The sequence below is a fragment of the Diaporthe citri genome, assembly GCF_014595645.1.
Source record: "Diaporthe citri strain NFHF-8-4 chromosome Unknown scaffold_8, whole genome shotgun sequence".
In the NCBI taxonomy this organism is placed as follows: Eukaryota; Fungi; Ascomycota; class Sordariomycetes; order Diaporthales; family Diaporthaceae; genus Diaporthe; species Diaporthe citri.
The window spans coordinates 2,316,491-2,338,860 of NW_025064853.1; the positions used below are offsets into that span (position 1 = coordinate 2,316,491).

The 22,370-nt window shown below is 54.9% G+C and overlaps 7 protein-coding genes across 7 annotated transcripts; 3 read left to right on the forward strand and 4 right to left on the reverse strand.

The window, feature by feature from the left end:
• Window positions 1-920: 920 nt before the first annotated feature.
• INS49_014999 (uncharacterized protein) lies at window positions 921-3,068 on the reverse strand (the record flags this gene model as incomplete). Its single annotated transcript, XM_043175686.1, has 3 exons — window positions 921-1,844; window positions 1,911-2,420; window positions 2,835-3,068. 3 exons carry the CDS (start codon window positions 3,066-3,068, stop codon window positions 921-923), a joined length of 1,668 nt encoding a protein of 555 aa, XP_043020643.1.
• A 1,120-nt stretch (window positions 3,069-4,188) lies between these two features.
• On the forward strand, window positions 4,189-6,366 carry INS49_015000 (uncharacterized protein; the record flags this gene model as incomplete). The annotated part of the gene is made up of 4 exons (XM_043175687.1): window positions 4,189-4,262; window positions 4,313-4,320; window positions 4,383-5,507; window positions 5,582-6,366. The coding sequence occupies 4 exons, from the start codon at window positions 4,189-4,191 to the stop codon at window positions 6,364-6,366; spliced, it is 1,992 nt and encodes a 663-aa protein (XP_043020644.1).
• Window positions 6,367-6,882: 516 nt separating this feature from the next.
• On the reverse strand, window positions 6,883-10,539 carry INS49_015001 (uncharacterized protein; the record flags this gene model as incomplete). The annotated part of the gene is made up of 3 exons (XM_043175688.1): window positions 6,883-9,780; window positions 9,828-10,036; window positions 10,089-10,539. The coding sequence occupies 3 exons, from the start codon at window positions 10,537-10,539 to the stop codon at window positions 6,883-6,885; spliced, it is 3,558 nt and encodes a 1,185-aa protein (XP_043020645.1).
• A 604-nt stretch (window positions 10,540-11,143) lies between these two features.
• On the reverse strand, window positions 11,144-15,731 carry INS49_015002 (uncharacterized protein; the record flags this gene model as incomplete). The annotated part of the gene is made up of 3 exons (XM_043175689.1): window positions 11,144-11,394; window positions 11,483-15,038; window positions 15,405-15,731. The coding sequence occupies 3 exons, from the start codon at window positions 15,729-15,731 to the stop codon at window positions 11,144-11,146; spliced, it is 4,134 nt and encodes a 1,377-aa protein (XP_043020646.1).
• A 1,002-nt stretch (window positions 15,732-16,733) lies between these two features.
• On the forward strand, window positions 16,734-17,746 carry INS49_015003 (uncharacterized protein; the record flags this gene model as incomplete). Its single annotated transcript, XM_043175690.1, has 2 exons — window positions 16,734-16,929; window positions 16,992-17,746. 2 exons carry the CDS (start codon window positions 16,734-16,736, stop codon window positions 17,744-17,746), a joined length of 951 nt encoding a protein of 316 aa, XP_043020647.1.
• A 594-nt stretch (window positions 17,747-18,340) lies between these two features.
• On the reverse strand, window positions 18,341-18,847 carry INS49_015004 (uncharacterized protein; the record flags this gene model as incomplete). Its single annotated transcript, XM_043175691.1, has 1 exon — window positions 18,341-18,847. The coding sequence occupies one exon, from the start codon at window positions 18,845-18,847 to the stop codon at window positions 18,341-18,343; it is 507 nt and encodes a 168-aa protein (XP_043020648.1).
• A 1,340-nt stretch (window positions 18,848-20,187) lies between these two features.
• On the forward strand, window positions 20,188-22,211 carry INS49_015005 (uncharacterized protein; the record flags this gene model as incomplete). The annotated part of the gene is made up of 3 exons (XM_043175692.1): window positions 20,188-20,796; window positions 20,998-21,025; window positions 21,769-22,211. 3 exons carry the CDS (start codon window positions 20,188-20,190, stop codon window positions 22,209-22,211), a joined length of 1,080 nt encoding a protein of 359 aa, XP_043020649.1.
• Between the last annotated feature and the right edge of the window lie 159 nt (window positions 22,212-22,370).

The window sequence follows — 22,370 nt, forward strand, 5'->3', positions numbered from 1 at the left end:
ATGGAAACAGAGAAGAGCACTATGGAGCATAATATATGCGAATTAAAGCCAACATGTTGCACATATGATATTTTGAGCAACTTGGGGACCTCTCCTGAATCCACTAGTCAGGAGACTAGACAGATGGCCAGGTTTAGCTGCCCCCTAGTACAGATACCATCAACATTGCCGTCACTTAGACATCAAATACTGGTTGGGGTGAGGTTGGTCGCATTTCGAGTAACTATTGGGCTACTTGTGTTTGCGATGCCTTAGAAAGGCTACGTGCGGCGAATTGACATTTGTATCACCAACCACTTGGTCGAGACACAATGTTTTGTTCAGACTCCTTCAGGCTGCCATGCACTAGCAATGACAGCCCGTCTCTTGGCCTCGTGATTAATCCCTGCGGACGTCCTCTTGGTCTTGTGCCTGCTGAGTCATAATCCTCTCGGGCCAATTCCCCGTTGCTCCCAGGCCATCATAGAAATGTGCTTGCCGGGCTCAACGCCTTCACCTGTGTCCAAAGGGTTGGAGCTTTAAAGCTACCATTATCGACCCTTGACGCCCCTCTGTGCCTTTCTTGCCCTTCTTGGCCCTAGGCTTCCCAGCTGGGCGGCTTCTCCCTGACCAAACATGCACGAGGCTGGAGCTTTCAAGCTACCAAAGGACCTCTATCTTCCTCTCATCTGTGCCACTCTCCCCGAACCCCTCCATTCTTCCCTCCCCGTCTCTCTGTGCCGGGGTCTGCGAAATGTCTTCTCCTAGGTGATTGGGGGAAACAAGCAATCAACGCCGCTTTGTGATGTGAAATGGGGGGGGCAGTTATCAACTTGGCCCTGTGCTGTGTCGTCAATTGAGGGTGACATTCCGTCTGTCCGCCGACGGCCAGTATCTGGCTGCTAGTACATCAAGTCCACCATGGGTTCATGGTGAGGTCCCTACATCTCCATGGACTCATTCTCATTGGCGTTGGAGAAGTTGAAAGGCGCCGCGCCCTGACCACCATTCGCACCGGCGCCAAAGCCGAAGGTGCCGTTGGGGCCCTGTGCCTGTGCCATGCCGTCGTCGGCGTTCTCGTCCTCATCAGAGAAGTACTTCTCAATGATGTTATAGGCCTTCATGTAGATCTCCTCGTTGGCGTTGGTCTGGCACTCGTGGATCTTCTCCATGCCGCCACACTCCTCAATGAACAGAGCATAACGGTTGATGGCATCAGGTGCGTCACCGGCGGCCTGCTTGTCCAGATCACCGACCTTGAGGATGTTCTCGAGGCCGTCCAGGGCGACCTGGATGATCTTGTTGTCTGGGCAGCCGAGGAGATCACACAGGGGCTTGATGCAGCCCTGGGCGACGAGATAGCGGATCTGGTCGGGCTTCTGAAGACCTCCACTAGTAGCGTTGCTGATAGCCCAGCAAGCCTCCTTGCGCGTCTTAAGGTCACCGTTGGACAGCAGGTGAATCAGAGGCGGGATGATGTTAGCGTCAACGACGGCCTGGATCTGGGTCGAGTTGCCGGCAGTGATGTTGGAGATGGTCCAACACGCCTCCTTCCGGATGCCGTCCTTGTTGGAGCTCAGGAGAGAGAGCAGGCAGGGCAGGGCGCCGCAGTTGATGATGACCTGGGTCTGAACGTCGTCACCTGTAACGATGTTTCCAACAGAGCGCAGCGCAGGAGTCTGCACAGACGTGGAGGCGTGCATGAGCAGCTCGACCAGACGGCGGGGGATACCGGCTTCAATAACGGCCTGTATCTTATCGTTCGACCCATCAGACAGGTAGGAGATGGCCCAACAGGCATCGATCAAGACCTCGTCGTCAAGAGAGTAGACCAGCTTGGACAGCACGGGAAGCGCAGGTGCGATCTGTGGCAGTGTGTTAGCTTTGGCCTTGGTCTGAAGTGGGTGCCAGGATGGCAAGTTCAAACGCACTGTGTTCCAGTCTGGCTGGGGGGTCTTTCCACGGCAGAAGTTGCTCAGGGTCCAGGTGGCGTTGCGAAGCATGCTGAGCTTGCGGCTGTCCCCGAGCAGGGCAAGCAGAGGCTTCAGAGCGCCGCAGCTCAGGACGTAGTCACGGCATTGCGGGCTGTCGCCGGCAATGTTTCCAAGGGCCCACACAGCCTGCTCACGGACATCGGGCTCTGGGCTGGCGAGGAGCTCGACAAAGATAGGGACGGCGCCGGCCTCGATAACAACCTGGGTCTGTGCGGCGCTGCCCGAGGCAATGTTGGTGAGGGCCCAGGCGGCCTCGAATTGCACGAGAGTGTGAGGCGATCGGAGGAATTCGACGAAACGGCTGACGACACCGGTCTTGATGACCTCCTCGATCGGGGGGTTGCGCTCCTTGGACAAGAGCTTCCGGAACCGGGTGGTAGCCTGGATCTGCAGATCGATCTGGTCCGAGAAGACACCCTGCACCATTTGAGGGAGGTCCTCGCTCAACTATTGCGTGTTAGCATGCTGGCGACCTCAGAGAAGCAGTGTAGCGATTGACACGATGGCAAGGACAGGTGACTATGATCTGTTTTGATTGGGAGGGGTTGAAGAGGAATATTGTGATGATCAACCATGCATGGTTTGTGAAATGCTGGTGTTGACACAGGCATTGGCAGTGGGCCCAAAAAGGTGGGTTGCTGCTGATGCGCGCCTGTCTCGCTGGGAGATAGATTCATGTGAGGTGAGGTGAGGGGCGGCAGGCGTCGCAAGGGGCGATGCTGTATAGCGCGGGGAAGACAGCACACAACAGCATCATCACCTGTGAGAGCCTTGGGTGTTGCAGTGGACAGGTGCATGATTGCAAGAGTGCACAAGGAGGAAGAGGGAAGGGACCATGCCAAATGGCTGTTGGCGACTTACCTGGGACTCTGTGGGAGGGTTCTCATCCTCGCTGTCGGGGGCGGCGCCCAGGGAGGCACCAGGTCGGTTCTCGCCAGTGCCGATGCCTCGTCGCTTTGCCAAGTTCTCCTCACGCTTTGCCTTTCGAATCTCGACCTGCTGCTCCTCGCGACGGCGGCGAAGCTCATCTGGCTTGAAGGTGTTCTTTGCTTTGAACTGGGTCCTTCGATGCTCGGGGATGTAGCGCTCAGCCATGGTTGCGGTGCTGCTGCGCTATGCTGTGACGTGGGTGTGTTGACCTTTTGCTGGCGGGGGAGAGAGCAGGACGGGGTAGCTGGTTGGTTGGGTTGGGTTACGTGTGTCGACGCGGTTGTCGGCTTGGTGGGAAACGAGACCAAAACTCTGCTGAGACGACAAGTGGTTAGAGGCTGCAGAATGCACACTCGCGGGTGGGGAGTTATGGGCTGCAGTGGGTACGTGCCTATTGATGCCGTCTGGTGGATGACAACGACGGGGTAGGAAGATGTTTTGGTGTTGTCGCGGTGCAAGAATTTTGGAGATGGAATGGGTGGAAGCGACAGAGAGGTTATTGGGCGTGGGCTTTGGGCTCTGGGCTCGCTTCTGGGTCGGTTCTGGGCGGGCAGGCGGGCTGCTGGCTCTGGAGGGGAAGTGGGAGACTGGAGTCTAAATGCACCTGGGGCACCTGTGGGCATGTGCGTCTTGAGGCTTGGGCCGCTTGCAGTGGGGCTCGCCGCTAAGAGTCAGTCAGGGAAGGCGAATTTCGAAACCTGCACCCGCCAGCTCTGGCAGCTCTCAAAGGAACCTTCCACGGCTGGCATGCCCAGCTGGTGTGCGAGCCTGACATATCAGGCCAGATTCTCCCACAGGGGAGACTCCCAGGTCCGCAGGTACTGCAAGTACCCGCCCCCACACCTTAACAGACAAAGCAGGACTGGCTCGTGTGCTTGCCCCTGCCCACATATGCTGGATCGGCCCTGCCTAACAGGTGCCGCCCACCACGGCAGGTACCAAGATACATGGTCTAACAGCCTGTCTGACAAGCAAATGCTGGGGTCAATCACTGTACAGGCGCGTCGACGCGTCTTGTCTCATGGCTGAATGAGGCCATTCACAAAATTGGTAGACGGATTGGAGACCACCACAAGGTAGCACACATGATTCCAATGACCATTCTGCTATTCTTTGAGGCATGATCCACCTGGTGTCATTTCAGCTGCCATTCTCAACTCTTCAGGCAGCAGATAACACCCGCACCGTTTAACCATCGTTTCCATTGATGCCCATGTTGACACCTCCCTTGACGCCGCCATGTCTCGTTATCAATCCAATTCCTCGAGCCGTAGGAGGGCTCAAGATGTCTTACCACTTCCTCGAGGCTTGGTTTCCATCAGCGAACTTCTTGACGACAGCCAGGGTCCAGGGAAAACAGTGAGTGTGATAGGTGTTGTCAGGGACTGCAAACTGCCCATTCCGACTAGAGGCACGGGTGAGAAACGCCTTTCCTATTCTCAGCCCCTGGGCTGCATTTACTGACCATGCCACTTGTAGACTACAAGAGCTCTCTAACTTTGTATGACCTGTCCACGCAAGGTGACGGTGAGGGTATCGACCTCAACGTCTTCCGCAAGAAGGAGGAAATGCCCACAGTCGAGGCCGGTGATGTCGTCGTGGTCTACATGGCCAAACACCAGATGTTCGGGGGAAATTCCTCCCTTCTCACCTCATATCGTACCGATATACACGTCTACGCGGCCAGGCAGATTCCCAGATCGGGCTCATCTCAGTCTGCGTCGGGCGCCCTCAGAAACCCCTCCCGCCATGTCAGCCGAAAGCCCGGAGACAAGGAGCATGAGTATGTCACATGGCTGTATGACACCATAGACAAGCAGTACATCCCTGACCGAGAGGACTTTTCCGCCCGAGCCGAGCTCTCCAAGAATGTTAGAGACCGTTTCAGCGTACTGGCCGACGTCCAAGACCGCATGTTCGCCGACCTCATCGTGCAGGTCGTCCGAAACCCATTTGATCTGGGTGACAAGGTATCTCTGTGGGCCTCTGACTGGACCGAGAACGCAAGCTTCTTCCACAAGACAGACGACAGCCCAGACTGGACTGATGGCATGCCCGTGCGCGATGGCGACCCATATGGCTACACCAGCAAGTTCAAGAAACCGACAGAGCCTGGAGACACCGACGGCAAATGGTATGGGCCCCTCGGTAAGCTGTCTATACAGCTCACATGTTGGGAGCCTCACGCCGACTTCATCCGAGACCAAGTCGAAATCGGCACCTGGGTTTACCTACAAAAAGTTCAAATTGGGTACGGCCACAATTCTACAAACCTCGAGGGCTTCCTTCGCGGGGAAAGAGAGTATTCGAACTTCTCAGACAAAATTAAGGTACAAATCTTAGACCCCCAGGCCGACAGCGAGAAAATAGACCCTCGCCTTCGTGACGCCATCAGGAGGAAGCGGGATTACGAAAAAGGAAGGGACCATCCCAAGGGTGGGCAAAAGAGGAAGGCCGAGGAGTCTTTGCCAAAGGACAACAGCAAGACCAGACGGGCAGCAAAGCGCGCCGTAAATCCAAAGCGCGCCGCAAAACAGAAGGCAATCGAGGAGGTGGAGGCAAAGGAGAGCAAGGAGCAATTCATCCCCGACTTGAATGATCTGAGTAAGTTTCCACCTGCTTGTCTGAACCAGGCTCTGCGAGTACACCGCTTATTAGCTGACCATGCACAATCACAGTCAAATGCGAGAACCCTGACGCTAAACCTAGGCCTCTCTCTTCTATACTCGAGCCAGTCGTCTTCCACACAACCATCGCCAACGAGCCCGTATCCCTCGAGCTCCCCTTCACCTGCGCCAAGGACCGCACCCACGCCCGCGTCGTGGACTTCCACCCGGCCAGCCTCGAGGACTTTGCCGTCAGCCGGCGGCGCACCGACAACGACTGCCTGTCTGACAACAGCGCAGACGACATCGACCCGGACTCGGACCCGGACGACAACACCCGGCGCAGCGGCCGCAACCGCGTCTGGGAGTGGCGCTTCGCCCTCAAGCTCGAGGAGGCCCAGCCGCCGGCCCTCGCCAGGAAGGACAAGAGGCCCGCCACCGTCTGGGTCCACGTCGGGAACCCCGAGGCCCAGCTGCTCACGGACATCGACGCGCGGGACCTGTCCGCCGCAGACGGGGAGGAGCACCTGGGCAGGCTTCGCGAGCAGATGTTCAAGCTCTGGGGCGACCTCGAGGAGCGCAAGGTCGACCTCGAGGCGCGCAAGATGGAGCTCAAGGACAGGATCCTCCGGAAGATGCCGCCGCCCAGCTCTGGCGGGGGCGGGGGCGAGGTGGAAGAGGAGGCTGCTGGGCATAGCCTGGACCTCGGCCAGGTCTCAAACAAACCGTTTGCGTGCTGTATACAGCAGTACGGTGTCAAGGTGGAGGCCGAAGAGGGCGAGGAGGACAACACCGGCGAGGGCAAGAGGTGGCAAAGGGTGTTTGGGCTCTTCGGGACCAAGATCGCCAGCGATTAGCTTGATGTTGTTCATGTCTGTTTCAGTTTCTGTGTTTGTATGGCGTTGTGGGTAAGGACGGAGTTAGTTACGATACCACCACATCATCACCTTCAGATTGGATGTATAAAGACTTGATTATCCGCCCCCGTGTGCATGCTCGGCCAGCTCTCCGAAAAATAGCGTTGATTCAAAGGGTATGTAACAGGGGGCATTCATGACCATTGTAGAGAAGGAAAAGTATTTACCATCATTCATCGCAAGCAAAACTGCCGCCCTTCCCCTCGAGCTTGCCCGTCTCCGCTTTTTCCTTTGTGCCAAGAGCTTCTAAACCCTCGCCAGCCTCCCACAAGAGATTCATTACAAATACAAAAGACCAGACCAGGCTGCCAAAGAATCATGCAAAGTTGTTGCCACTATCCATACCAGTCAGAAAGTCGGTCGGTCCGTCGATCCGTCAATCCATTCGTCCATGCGCCCGCCAGCTCTCCAAAACGCTAGGCTCAGAAGAGACTCTGTTTTTGTTTTTTTCTGTCTTCAGTCTCCCAAGATCGACTCCTCATCAGCCCCATGATCAGCGGCAGGTTGCTCGTCGACCTCACTATCGTGGTCCTCGATGGGGTCTTCAAGCAGCTCTCGTCTCCGCAAGTCCTCCTCTGTGCCTTCTTCTGGCTCCTCCGGCTGCTCGCCCTCTGAGTCGTCCTCGTCATCGTCCGCGACCACTATCTCGGCGCTGAGGGCCGGCTTCTCGGGCTGCTTCGCTGCTACCGGCTGCTTGCTCTTCGCCCTCGAGGCGGCCTTCCTCTTCTTCGCCTCCTCGATGTCTCTCATCTTCTTCTCGTCCAAGAAGGCAACCGTCTCTTTGAAGTTGTTGCCGAGCTTCACCGAGTTGCGCAGGAGTCGCTTCCTGAGCTTACCCGCATGAGGCCCGTTCTGATCCACCATCTTCGACAGGATGGCAACGACGTACTTGGCCGTAAGCTCACACAAGGCCTTCTCTGCTCGGAGCTCCGAGGCTCGTTTCTCTTCTGCTGATGTGTCCTCTTCGTCTGCGGCATCGGAGAGTTGGTCATCGTCGAGTGGATCCTCATCTTCGGCGGGCTCGTTGAGATGCCTCTTGGTCTTCTTGGCATATGCGCGCTCAGCGCCGTCAAAAACATTAATGAGCTCAGGGATGAGCCCTGGTTGTATCTCTTGGACGAGGGGCAAGAGCCCAGCATACTTCTTCGCCGCACCGACGGCCGACCACCGCTCGAGTGTGCGGCGGATGGAGCTGAACGTAATGTGCAGATCGCACAGGCTGCCGGTGGCAAATAGACGCAGGTCGTCGTTGATGGCTCTGGAAGACAGCGTATGAATCAGGTTCGCTTGGTACGTTTTCCTGAGATTGGCGAGGCGACTTATTGCCTCGTTCGACACATCAGTCTGCATTTCGATGGCGCTCGTAAGTGATAAGACCTTCCACATAAAGTAGAAGTGGCAGCACTTGATCGCATACGAAGTAGCCTCGTCTTCCAAGTCGTCAAGGTCCTCGTCAGCCTGTTGGAAGCGACCACGGTGAACCGATCTGGTCAAAATCTCGATAGCTGGTGCCTTCGAACCATCAGCAGTGCCTTCGGCCTCCAGAACATCGATGCAATCCTTGACTCTGGCCAGGTTGCTAATCTTCATTAGCGTCGTAGAGAGACCTAGAAGAATTGGTCCGCTCAACCCGCCTCGTTTTGCGAGGTCATGGGATTTGTCAAAGACACGCAAGGAGTCGATAACATTCTCCCAGAGTGCCGAGATTTTGAGGTCCACAGTCTCTTCGTATTCTTCACACTTTCGAGTATGGAGTAGAGCGAGTGTAGCCTCTGAGACAACATCTTTGTCCGCATGTCTCGTGAACTGCGTGCAAATTCCAGCCAGAAGGTGTTCAAATGTCGATGAATCCTGTCGAAGCTGTTGGAACACGTCGAGGTCAAGGAGGTGCTGCAGACGCAGGACCGTTGTAGCCGTCTTCGGATCGGCGCCAAACTTGTTCAGGAGTTTTGGAATCACATGGGCCAGATGTAAAGCAACTTCTTCGGCAGACTCTGCCACGTCGCCCCTCGTCGGTTTCCTCTTCCCTTTTTCGGCGTCGTGTATGTGCAGCAGATTTTGTTTGACAGCCGCGACTAGAACCTCGAGCAGGATTGCCTCTTCTTGTGCCGTGGGGGCGATGTGTTGTCGCATCGTTGCTTCAGTCGAGCTCGCCTTTGACTTGGACCTCGATTTTGTGCTCGTCGAATGATCGTGCAGTAAGAAGCCAGCCAGCAGCTCCCAGCTCTTGACCGTCTCCATCTTCTCGTACAGCACTTGAGATGCTAGCGACATCCGCGTGTCAGGGGCAGTTGCGTTGATCATATCCGCAGATATGTCGAGTCCACGTCGATCTTCTTCGTCTGCGTCCTCCAGCTGTGACTCATAGACAGCCAGCGTCTCCGCCAGGGCCTTGACTTCGAGCCACTCGGCCCGTGGTGCAGTGTCATCAACATCTTCGCCTTCGGGAAACATCTCCTCGACAGCCTCTTCGCCGCCAATCGCTTCAACCTTCTGTTCAACAGCAGCTTGGACTGCGTCGGAGAAGAACTTGACAATTGCTTTCCGGATTCGCAGCTCTGAATCAAAAATGAGCTTGCCGACTGCATCGATCTCGTCGGGCTCAAGCATGCCTGCCTCTCCGAGGGTTTCGATCACACCGATGGCTGCAACCCGCACGCTGACATCCAAGTCTTGTGTTGCCATCTCCATCAGACGAGGTCGAAATCTCTCGATGAAATGGCCAAGCTTTGAGGCATCACGCTTGAACACTCTCGAAAGCTGCTTGAGCACCTCCTGGCGTGCAGACGGTACGATGTCCGACAGCAGCCACCCGAGGTATCTCAAATACTCGGGCTCCATGAAGACTGTTGGCAGAATCCAGATCCATGAGCCAAGAGCTTCGACGCACTCTGTCCGGATGCGCGCATCGATATCGCGATACCTGTGGACAAACACGACTTCGAAATTGTCTAGCATATACTTGCCGCACATCTCGCGATTGTTGTTTGCCTCGTTGAGAGACCTTTGCAGGTTGGCAAGCATCTCCTTGTTCCTGTTCTTGCCTTTCCGGCTCTTTTCAGTGTCAACTTGTTGCGCGGTCTTCGTTATCCTGTCGTCGAGCTTCTTTGCAACGCTTGCCATGGCCAGCTCCATGGCCAAAGCAATTGTTGTGGCTGTGTGTCGAAATGGGCGCAGAGTCGACGAGGACATGGTGTACAACCAGCGCGCAATGTTCTCCATGAGCGGTTCATCAGTGTAAAGTACATCTGTCTCGTGTAGCACATTGATCAAAGACTCGAAGAAGTTGACCAGCAAGTCTCGGAAGCTCCTGCTCTCCTTTGGCTTTGCTAATGGGTAGTCGGTGATTTGTTTCTACCACTGGTCAGCATGATTCAAGTAGCAACACATGCTAGACGCACCTCTTGGTACAGATCCTGCAGCTCTGATAGGCGGTTTTGAATATTGTCGGGGTCCCGGATGTCGTCTTCCGTCACCTGTTCGTCGCATCCCGCAGCAAGGAGTACACAGTTGACGAGGTCTGTCACGGCTGCCTCGTTGTCCGTTTTGTATTTCTGGTACCACCGACTCGCTACATCGTCCGATGAATCGCCGGATCCGAATATGTCCGCTGCATTGCGTCAATAGGGGTCATGCGCGCTCCGAGTTACGCCACTGCTCACCATATACTCCATCACCGTCGCGCCTGTCGCCCGTTATGACGCGCACACTCTTCTTCGCTTTCGGCCTACTAGGGAGCCCCAAGGACAGTGAACCTGCGGCAGGACCTGCGCCGTTGATCTTTGGCTTCTTTGCGGCTGGTTTCTTGGCTCGCGACTGTTGCGACGCGGTCCTCTTCTTCTTGGGCTTAGCGCGCTCTTCTTCCGCAGGAGAGTCGTCGGCATCATCTTCGCTAGATTCCTCATCTCCCTCGTCTCCTTCTGGGTCGTGGTTTTCGACATCGTCCTCCTCATCCTGCTCGCCCCTCTTGCGTTTTGGCGCGATCGTGATCTCGGGCTGGAACTTCTCGGGAACTCGCGTCTGACGGCCAGACCGGCGGCGGGAATCCGGAGCCGGCGACGGCGTCGCGGTGTTTTCTGAAGTATCCATGAGGGGCAGCCGGACGACTGGCATCGAAAGGATCGGAGGCCAATTGTCTGGATGGGTGATGGGCGCGTCGAGGGCGGGGGAGGGAATGGGAAAAGTGGTGATAAACAAGTGATGCACCGCGTCCCTCCGATTGAGCAGGGCGCGATGGGACGTGCACTGCAGGGGAAGGGGGCTCCTACCTTGGCTGCCTGAGGCTCCAGCTCTAGCGCCGTTTTGCCGTGCCGTGGCACCGATCACGTGCGGGGGTACCGTTTCGGTCACAACGGTCGGACGCCCGGTCACGCCCGTCACTAACATCCAACTCTGGCATTGGAGTACCGTGTATCTACTTACCTAATGACTCAAGGACTTGGCTGTGGTCCCACCTCATGTTGCTAATCTTTGGCAGTGTGTGGAACACGTCCACAGGGCCCATTATTAAAGCTCTATGGATGGGCAGACTCTAGAAATCGATTAGCAGTACGGGACCTACCTGCATGGGCGGTGATTTGGAGGCGCTTTGTACCAGAGAAGGGGGTTTTGCGAGCGGATAACACAGGGCCTGGAGCAGGGCGTCGAGCAGCGCATATTGCTGCCAGAGTAAAATGCCTTGGAGACGCGGTGAAATGTACCTGATGAGCGTGAATCATCACGCGTCTAATCCGTCTAGCTCTATCAACTTTGTGACCGCTCTGATAACGTCATTATCCCGGAGGTCTATAGAGGGATTCTCCACCTTCCTCGCGATAATGTTGTCGACCATGCCCCTAAGCCTCGAGATGAGAACTCCGATACGAGCCCAGCCCCTCAAGCGTAGCCATCCATCTACAACAAGGCCTCGGCCTAGGGTGTCTAGCTCTATAGCCCCGGAGAACATCAAGAGCGTGTACGCGTTGAAAGCTGAGCCGGTCAGTAAGGATTAGAGTAGTGGCAGGAGAGAAGGGCAATAATAGACTTGGGGGCGTGGCTGCGAGGTCGGGGTACTTACGAGTCAAGTCCCTGACAAATATCTTGGACGTCGCCATCAGTGTGAAGTATGATACAAATGCTGCGTTGCCCGAAAATCCTTGGCTGTCAAACAGTGTGCTACTGGGGTGCACAAACACCCGGCCATTCTCCTGGTTGAAGTACTTGATCGTCTTGGCCTCGGGGTCGAGCTCAACGGCTCCGGAAACCGAGGCCATGTATTTCTTGTCAGGAAACTGGATTCTCGCAATTTGCGGGCTGAAGGCCGAAGCTGTCAACGCTCGAAGAAGTGGCATGGAGGGCGACTGGGTTCTGTATCTCCCAGAGTAGACGTCTGCCGAGTTGACAATGCCCACCTCAGCGAGAGAGGAGTAGTACTGCGTCCTCGTTGACGCGATATCTGACATGGTGTTGTATGACAAGAAATTGTCATCACAGAAGCCCCGGACCTGACGCTGCGGCATCCGGTCCTGCATCATCTCGTCCCACTCCTGGAAAGCCCTCAGGTCGGTCAAGAGGTCACCGTCTCCTTGGGCGAACCTCATCTTCGCTTGCTTCGCCAACTCTCGCTTATCCGGAGGCGACAGGAACGGGCTCTTTGTGCTCAGGATCGCGGCGATAGTAACGCAGTCGTCCAGGCAGCCGAAGATCGCGCCGTATACCATGAGTTTACCACAGCGCAAGTCTGCAGGAATCATGGCGAGCTGCTGACCGAGGGCCGTGAGCTCGTCTCCGTCGAGAGCCCCCATTCGGCGAAGCATCTTGACCGCACCTTCAACAGCCATCGCCTCGGGAGGTGTGGGAGTCCGGCCCAAGAAACCAGCGACATCTTTGTTCCCCATCGCCCGTACAGAAAGGCACAGTTGCTCCAGAGGTACTCGCCGTATCTCCGGGTCAGGCCTCTCGAGCATGGTCTGTTCTTCCAGATTCCGGGTATAGAGCTTGTAGCATTTCCCGGCCTGGACACGGCCAGCACGTCCTCGACGCTGCTTACAAGCAGCTCGAGACGCCCACGTCTCTCCAAGCCTACGCATATTGTTTTGCGGGTCGTAGCTCGTCTCCTTCACTCGCCCGCTGTCGATGACGGCAACAATATCGTCGATTGTGATAGATGTCTCAGCGACGTTAGTGGCCACGACTACCTTCCTCTTGCCCGAAGGTGGAGTCGCAAATACACGTCTCTGTTCCTTTGTTTCGAGAGAGGCGTGTAAAGGAAGAACATAGAGGGATGTGACGGAGCTGAACAGCCTGCATATCTGATTGATCTCTGCAACACCGGGCAAGAAGATGAGTATGCCACCTGATTTCTGCGTCTGGGACAGTTCTGCGTCGATGCATTTGGCAGTCTCGACAAGGAGGTTGTAGTTGATTCGCATACCGAGGCTCTGGATCACCTTGGAAACTCGCTGCTCATCGTCCAGAGTGCGGTCTTTGCTGTCGTGGTAATCATGTTGTCCCGTGAACCCAGTTTGATGTATAATATCATCCAGATAGAAGTCCTGGACAGGAAACGTCCTGCCAGCGATTTCCACGAATCCGACTTGGAGTCCATCGGCCTTGAAATAATCCCCGAATGTTGCAGAGTCCAAGGTTGCGCTCATCAGGATCAACTTGAGGTCCTTGTGTTTCCTAAGAACGTCACGCACGATGCTCAGCAAGAAGTCCGTGTCGAGAGATCGCTCGTGAACCTCGTCTATCACAACGTGGCTGACGTCTGCAAGGGAAGCCACTACGTCGTTGATATGGCCGCCAGACGTCTGTAGGCGTCGAAGAAGCACGCCGGTCGTGACGAAGGTGATCTTCGTATCCCTGCTGGTCTTGTTTTCACCACGAATGGAGTAGCCGACTTCTTGACCAACAGTCATGCAGCGTTCCTCACTCACTCGATCCGCCAGACCAAGGGCGGAGATTCGGCGAGGTTGTGTGACGATGATATTTGCGCACTTGGCGTACCCACGGTCATAGAGATCATCGAGTATGAATTGCACAGATTGTGTCGACTTCCCCGAGCCAGTCTCACCCGAGATAATGGTGATCTGGTTGGCCTCAACTGTGTCAACAATATCCTCCCGGACTTCCCAGGCTGGCAATTTCCGGCGTTGCGCCAACATCTTCTGGAAAGAGGGAAGCTTTTGCCTCTCTATCCACCTTTGAATGGCACTGCTCTCAGGGATCCATGATATAGGGTTGGGATGTCGTGATATTTTCTTGGCCCGCTTCCGCACTGAAACTGTCTTCTCCTCTGAGGCTGTGGAAGACACAGCTGCAATGTCGCGAAGGGCACCCGGCCTCTCAATGATGTCGTTCATGTTTTCCTGCATCCAGCTGATGACGTAGAACATTTTCGTCTCCTCACCTTCAAGAGACTCGGCCATGTACGCCAGCGTCTTCTTGATGATACTTAGCTTGATGTATGATGGGAGGTCTGCAACCACTGAAATGATGAGCTGAGACGGGTAATGCGGCGATTTGCGTAGTTGAATGGAGGCCTCGACGTCTTTCTTTGCGCCATTTATGACAGACTCTAGCCGCACCTGGCAGACCTCTGTCCCCAGGCGGGAATACTGTTCCCCGTAAAGCGAATCCAGAGTTGCCAGCTCATCTTCCCATTGCTGGTCACGGTCCTCGGTAGACAAAGCGTCGTCGGCTATGGTGTTTTCATCGACATCCGAACCACTGCTCAGCAGTATCTTCTGGAGTGCCTCAGCCGCTTTGCCCTCGTCTCCAGTGTCGTCGTAGACCTTGCGACAAAGTTCGATGGAGTAGCCGGATTGTGCCAGACGAGTCGCAGCACCCTCCCTTCGCAGGTCGGTGGCCCCAACAGTTATACCCGCACCATACTTTTCAGGCAGGGCCCATTTCGGCAGGTCATCCTCAGGAACATGGATCAATAACCATTCGAGTGCCTCCTCGCGGTCCTTGCATTCCTCGATCGCTTCCTCGATGTGACTGGGCCGGAACCCCAACTCTTTGAATTCTTTGATGATAGACGCCTTTTGGTTCTGGCTCATGACGACAGCATGTGGGTTCCAGACCGTGTCGCGCCTGAGGAGGCTTTCCAAGTGCTGCCTTGTCTTGTTGCCCATCTCCATCTTGGGCACCGTGGTCCAGCCTTTCATCGGGTTGTGGCCGCCGCCACCGGACGCTGCGGCGTTGCCCCTGAGCACCAGGCCCGAAGCGCCTGGCATCTGAGCGGCCTTCTCCTTGATGGCCTGCTGCTCCTTTCTCTTCTTTTCAGCAGCCATCTTTGCGGCTTGCCTCTCCTCCAGTGCTTTGAAGGGGTCGGCCTCGTACATCCAACCTTTGCCGTCCTTGACATCCTGTTTCTTCAAGGTCTCGAACTCCTTCCACAACGACTTGTAGTCGGGCGGGAGGACCATGCTCATGTTCTTCATGCTGCACACCCTGTACAGCGCGTATGTGGCGGCAAAGTGTTTCGCCTCCAGGGCCGTAGGCTTGTACGCCAGATGCACATGGCTTGGAGGCAGCTTGAAAGGCTCAAGTCTCACAGTCTCCTTGGTTTTGGGGTTCTTGGCACTGAGAGTGACCATGGAAGAGAAGCCGTCCGCATTGTTCCGCTGTAAAAGTTTCATCAGCACAGTTCTTTATTCAGGGCAAACGGTGAGAGCGTAAGTCTGCTTCACACGAACACCCAACGCTGGCAGTTGCTGGTGGGATAACCTCCAGCGGGACAGCCGCACACACATAGGTAACCTCATATGTTGTGACCTTATATAGGGAAGCCCCATACAGGATAACCTCACATAGGATAGTGGGATGGTCTCCTGTAGGACCCTCATGGGATAATGTCTCAAGAATGACATCTAGTAGTAGCCTGGCATAGCATAGCTTCCCATGTTGGGCAACTCCCTTGGGATGTCCTCTTCTGAGTTCCCAGTTTTTATGTCTGAGGGCCTCTCATGTGGCACCGGAATGAATCTTACCTGATGATAGTCGGGTCTTTCCCATTTCATCTTCTGGCAGTGCTCCGAGAGAAGGTTCACCGGAAGCTTCCCGGTCCACGACTGGCCACCTATTATCTGCTTTGCTGTCGGCTTCGGCGGCTCAGGGGGCCCCTCCTCGGCAGCAGACGGGCCCCCTTTCTTCTTCTTATCGGTAGTGAAGATGAGCAAGTCATCTTCGGGCGGCGCCGCCTTCTTTGCTGACTCCTTCTTCGCTGGTGTCTTCGTCGCTGGGGCCTTGGTCGCTGCGGTTTTTGAAGCCGTCCCAGAAGCAGCAGCACCGCCCTTCTCCTTGCCTTTTTTCACCATAGTTGCGGAGAGGCAGTCACGCAGAGATGACGTTGCGTGGTTCCATGGGTCGTTGAGGCTGCCGCCATAAAAGTGAGCGATTCCTGGTGTTTGGGGGATCCGGGTTTATCAGACCCGAGTCACTAGCGGGAGGCGATTTGGGGGCGTTTTCCTGCCAATTGATTTAGGAGGGAGCGGAGGCCCGTAGGGCTGAAGTGCGTAGCTACACAGGCACAGTGTCCCTACAGTATCCCCTACTAATCCAGGAGCTCTGACCCTGAGGAGATTAGAGCACCTGTTGCGCTGAAAACTGCTGATGCATGAACTGAACTGAACCCTTTTTTGTTGGTTATCCAAACATCTCCCTCACAGACAGTTGTCACTTACAGTAAGTATATAGACGTCCTTTGCGAGGCTTCTCAGGCCTTTAAAATCATTAGGCGGGCAATGTCTTCACGAACAGACCCACCGGCCTTCAACGGCCGGCTCGCCGCCAGCCGGTGCCACTGAGACGGCTGCCGCCGCCCAAGCTGCCGGGGCAAACCAGCCTGTCCAGGCTCGACCTGAAGCGGAACCCGATGAAGAGAAAACGACCACGAAGGGACCAACGTGACATGACCACTCAATCTGCAGCAGGGTCTCGTGTCAACCATTAGCGCTGCTCGGTCAGAACTCCTGGATATCCAAGACACGTTTTCGCTGCTCTCTGGAAACATTTACATCTTAAGGTACCCTAGCAGGTGTAGTATGCCACAAAGGCATGTCTGTGAGCCAAGGTCACCAGCTTAGTGTGATGCTAGTGTTAATGGTGGCTTGTGAGCTTCCGAGCTTGACGCGTGCGGGCTACCTGACGGCTCCATGACGCGGCGCGGGGAGGTCTGGAAACGCGGGGCATGTGAAGCTCAAAGACACTCTTCCGTCCCTCAAAGCCACTCGAACCAAGAGAAGAATTTGATCACTTCCAGCCGTTGGAAGTGGACTTTCGTATGCCCTCCTGCGACATACAGGAAGGCGAGATTCGCGATGGGGTCTGAATCTTCGAGCTTTCGGCCGAAGAGGCACCCGTCGGACTCTCCTGATGCTCCCAACAAGAAAAGACCACCGGTCGGTGACGAGGCCCCTCTGGCGGATCCCGAGGATGCCATCACTCAGGATGAGATACACGGCGCAGAGCTGCAATCAGACAAGCCCAGCAAATCTGGCAAGATTCGCAATGCTTGTATGCTAGTACTCCCAGATTTGTCTGGGACCAGCTAACTAACCACCGAATCCACCCTCAAGTCTCCGAACTCATGGCTCCAAAGCCAAAGCCAGAGATCAAGACCGTCTCTGCCAACTCAAGAATGAACACCAATTCCTTCGCCGGCCGAGACGGCCTAGGCCTTTACATCGCAAAAGCCGAATCCTTACCCGTCGGCAGCATCATCTTCGCAACCCCGCGCTTCGTAGCCATCCACGACATGTATCCCAAAGCGACGGTGCACTGCCTCCTCCTCCCGCGATCCCCAGACAAGACCCTGATCCACCCCTTCGACGCCTTCGAGGACGCAGAGTTCCTCGCCTCGGTACGCGTGGAGGCGGAAAAGCTCAAGGACCTCGTCGCCAGGGAGCTCCAGCGGCTGGTTGGCGAGCACAGCGCGGCCGAAGCTCCCCGGCGTGCCGTCCTGGACGGCGAGGTCGACCCCGAGAGGGACGCGGAGGGCAGGGTGGTGCTCCCGCAGGGCAGGGACTGGATGTCCGAGATCAAGGTCGGCGTACACGCACGGCCGAGCATGAACCATATGCATGTGCACGTCCTCAGCCGCGATATGTACTCGGCTAGGCTTAAGGTTAGGAAACACTACAACTCGTTCACGACCGACTTCTTCGTGCCGCTGGACGACTTCCCGCTGGCAATGGACGATCCGCGGCGGAATCAGGCTGGTTGGCATGAGAAGCCCATGGTGTGCTGGCGGTGCGGGCGCGGCTTTGGCAACAAGCTCAAGGAGCTCAAGAAGCACCTCAGCGAGGAGTTTGACGCGTGGAAGAGGGAGTGATTGTCACTGTCTCCACGTTTGGCCGAGTTCGGTCACGTGTTGGCGTTCTGTTTCACGAGGAAGGCGTTCGATACTGGTATGAGGACGTGATGGCAAGGCATTGATTGAAAATGATACCCCTTCCCTATTCGTTGTACAGCCGCCCTTATAGAAAAACAAGCAATCGCATAGACCAAGGCCAAACCCTCCGCATTTTGGTGCCCTTCATCGAGCACGGTCAAGCTGAGTTCCAACATCGTCAAGTGAGAAAGAGACCCCGTCCAAAGAATTCATTACTAGTCGAATAGGAGATGAGCCCATGCAAACCAGCTGATCGCCCGTCGTCAATGATCACTGGAGCCCGAGTTTTCGACCGACCATTGTGAAAAACCCGCGGTTGCTCGTCGTGTCCTATGCAATCGCGTTGAGAAGACGGCCAAACAAAAATGAGATGTGGATAAAAGCTATACCTCACCAAGAGGTCCAGACCCGCGATCTGGTGTTCCGCGCCCGTCATCTGCAGTGACACTATGTTAGACCATTACTCCTGCGGTTTCAGATAGTTGATAGGAAATGGGGTGAGGGGTTCGTATCCAAGACTTGCCATCTTCCGCTTCACTCACCGCCGTCCTCGTCGGAAAGTTGCTCGTCGTCGCCAGCCTGCTCCTCGGCGGAGTCACCCTCCATGTCGACATCCTCGCCGAGCTCCTCGTCCTCCTTGGCCTTGGCCGCGTCCGACTTGCGACCCTTAGGTCCGCCGCGGGCAACGGTGGTCCCCTTCTTGGCAGCAGCAGCAGCGGCGCCGCCGGCCTTCTTCGCAGCGGCCTTGGCCTTCTTGCCCGTTCCGGGAGGTCGGCCGCGGGGCCGTCCGGTAGGGACGTAGGGAGCCTTGGGCACAGTATTGGGGTTGGCAGGGCGACCACGGGGCCGTCCGGTGGGGACGTAGGCCTTCTTGACCTTTGCCTTGGAGACACCAGACTCGGACTTGGCTGGGCGACCGCGACGCCTGGGGGTGTCGGCGGCGGCTGCCGGGGGAGGAGACTCGACAGCGGCTGCAGCGCCGGCGTCGCTGGTCCTGGATGCACGCGCGCGACCCTTGGCTGCGGTCTTTGTTGGCGCCATGGTGGACGTGCTGGTGTCGAGGTTGACGGTTGGTGGGTGTGGAAGTGGAAGTAAGGACGGAAAAGGGGAAGAGTCGAGTTTGGTGGAAAATGCGGGAGGGAGCGCGTTCGCAGTCAATTGCTTCAAGACAGGTTGTCAGTTATTTTAGGAATTTTTTGATGATGGTAATGAAGAAAGAGAGGAACAGTACTCACGGCGATGGGGTTGGGAAGAAAGAGAGAGGCGAGGTGTGCTTTTGCGCCCAAACTGTGGAAGAAAGCTCCAAATACGCGACGCGTCGAGCTCCAGGAGAATAACAGCAGGGGAGAGGGGCGTTGCGCCCGGCTTAGGTAAGTCATGGTGCGCGATAACGCTGACTTTCCAAAACCCCCTTTTTACCTACAACCACACCTTCAGATTAGGTACCTTATAATACTTTAGCTACTTCCAACTTATAAATCTCTTTTATTACTAGCTAATTATATAAATTCTCTTTAACATTTAATTCTTTAAATATTTATTTAGCCTTTTCTTAAAAAGGTGGTTTTTTTTTTAAAATTTTAATAAAAAGGTTTTTTTTTTAAAAAAAAAAAAAGAGAGTTTCTTAAGGTATATTTATTAATCTTAAGAGGATTTAAAAATATTAAGAATAAGAAAGAAAATTAAGGATTTTTAAGAAATTAATAAGGATATTTTATATATTAACTTCTTTTAGCTTAAAGAAAAAATAAAACTTTAAAATTTTTAAATTAATTAAATTTACTTATCCTTTCCATAGGGTTAATATATTAATAGAAAATAAGCTAACAAGGAGTTTTTGGAAAGTCAGCTCTATCGCGCACCATATAGGTGGCTCTGACGTTGGCTGTAGGGGTAGCTAGGTACTAGGGGGTAGCTAGGGAGCTACTTAGGTGTCAGAGACCCCTGTCTGCCGCCTGCCTCGCAGTCTAAATCGGCTGATGTTGCCTTTCTAGCTTGGCCATCTTCTCAACCTTCCCGAGGTTAATAAGGATGCTCTCGACCTGGGCACTCGCCTCCTTTCCCCTCTGCAGCAAACAATAAAAATAGACTGAGGCCTGGCTCTTTAACTGGCATCCTCTTCTGCTTGATAGGTCATGAATGCAAATTTCCGCTGTCATGACCGTGCTCTCGAAAGCAGCCCCGTGCTTCCAAAGCCGTTTGTCCTCGTTCGTGTGGACGGCGATATCATCCTCTGCAACACTCGCCGTCCGAATACAAGAGCCACCACAGATCCTGCGTCAGACTGCAACTGTGACCGTTATATGTGTGGCAGGCTTGTGTCTTTCGAACCTCCGCTTCAAAGCCCTGTCTGATCACTCTCCATCACGACATCGCCCAACATGGATCTCGACAAGCTGTCAGCCGATGAGCTTGATGAGGCCTTCCGCCTTCTCTCACGCCCCCTCAACCTCCATCGGGCCTTTGCCCGACCACCACCTGGAGACATTCCAGCTACTATCTTCCAACCTCTCACCTCCTCCGCACCAGTCTCAAAACTCGGCCAGCTCGGCCAGCTCCCTCTGGAACTCATGGCCAATGTGTGCCTGGGCCTGGACATCGCCTCAGCATTCAGCTTCAGCCAGGTCAGCCGACATGCTCGCGAGGCAATCGCCAGCGTTAGGGAGTTTCGCCTGGTCGGGAGGCACGTCGCGGGTTGTCTCTGGATCTTCCTCAACACCCAGGTTGCTTCCCACGTGGACATGGTCACTCTTTTCTCCGCCCTCACGACAAGTAGCTGCAGCTTCTGTGGTCAGTTCGGTGACCTCTTGAGCATCCCTACCGTCCAGCGCTGCTGTCTCAGGTGTTTTACAAACGAGGCCAAGTTGCAGCCATCTTTTCTCAGTGAGCTAACGCGAGGTGTCATCGGGATTCCCTCGGCCAACATCATCAAGAGAGACTTCCCGGTCTTGCGCACAATACCTGATGCATACGGCTGGAACCACACTCTAGTAAGCAGCTCCTGCAGGCTGTCTTCATCTTTGCGCGGACACACATCTGCAACACGTATAGGCTGTCTCACTACTGGCCTGACACTATTGATTAGCCTGCTGCCTGCGGGACAAGTTATTGGCAGACACTTTTGGGTCTGAACATCTAATCTTACACAGCGCGTTCTTCCATGATCTGATAGCTGACACTAAATGTTGCAGTTCTCGAGGCGTCGATACATAGTAGCAGGTCAGCACGCTCGTGAATTACAACAAGGCTGTGATCGCCTCTTGCCCCCGTCCAGGCAAAGTTATCTCCTCTTGTACACAGCATTCACGATTCTCCCCTTCCTTAATCCCATGACCGAAGAGATTCAGGATGGCTTCACATGTCGCGGATGTAGGATGCATGCGTCTAGCACGCGCGAGGAATTTGTGTCGCATTTACAGAGCTGTGTTGGGGCGGCCAATCGCTGGCGCTGGTTCTCAACTAACAGGACATGAATCGCTTGGTGTGTCTGTTGATAATTCTTACGTGGCAATTTGATTAGGTTTCACAGGGAGTTCTTTGATTACGGGGTGTTTCTATTCATCCTTCATCATTCACCGGCCCAGGGTTCAATAGCTGAAAGACTAGACAAGTATGGACTCCGATAGCAAAGTGGCTTACATGTGTCCGAAAAGCCGACCTGCCCGTTTGATCAATCAACCTCACGCGGGAATCTGTGCTAAGTTTTGTACACCACTACTTGGGCGGCAGGTCCCACGGCTCTGAGGTGCAGAAAGTAGGTGCCGCAAAGGTGCCGCATCCATCACCATGAGGGTTCATGCAGCATCTCGGATAATATGGACAGCATTCCGAGCCTACCGTGGTCGTGTACACCGGCTCCGTGGTCGTCTCGTGATCCGAAGACGGGTTCGCGGTCGAAGTCGTTGATGTTTTGGTCTTGCTTGGGAAAGATGGATGGGATTCCGTCGCGGAAATGGATACAGACTTGATCGTATCTGCGACCGAAATGCTGGTCGACGTGGTGGCTGCTGTGAGACTTGCTGAGGAGACGGTGCTAGTTCCGACGGTCAAGGTAAACGATGCTGTCTCTGTCATGAGGAGGGAGGAGCTAAGAGTAATCTCGAACGAGGGCTCCGAGGTCCAAGCTGAAGTTTTTGTTTCCACTACAGTTGAAGTCGATGTGGTTGGCAAAAACTGGGAAGAGCTGAGGTCCGGGACCAGGGACGAGGATTGTGACAAAGACATAGACTGGACAGATCCGTCAGTGGTGGAAATGGAAGAGGCCGATGAGGGAGACATTTCGGAAATCTGCTCCAACGTTGTCGACGAAATCATTGTAGCAGAATCTCTGGAGGTGGTGATTAAGCTAGCATGCCAGAGTGTTGTCATCGTGGTCCACGGTGCGAACGAGGTATCAATCGACTGAGTTGATGACGGCATCCAAGTGGAGTCCCAACTGGTTACTTGGCTTGTATTCGCAGGACGGAGACATGGCTCGGTCCAACTTCATGTTTCCCTCATCTTGTATCTTTGTCGGTGGCAATGGGCAGTCTGGTATTCATCGTTAGCTGGCGGAGGCGCCAGT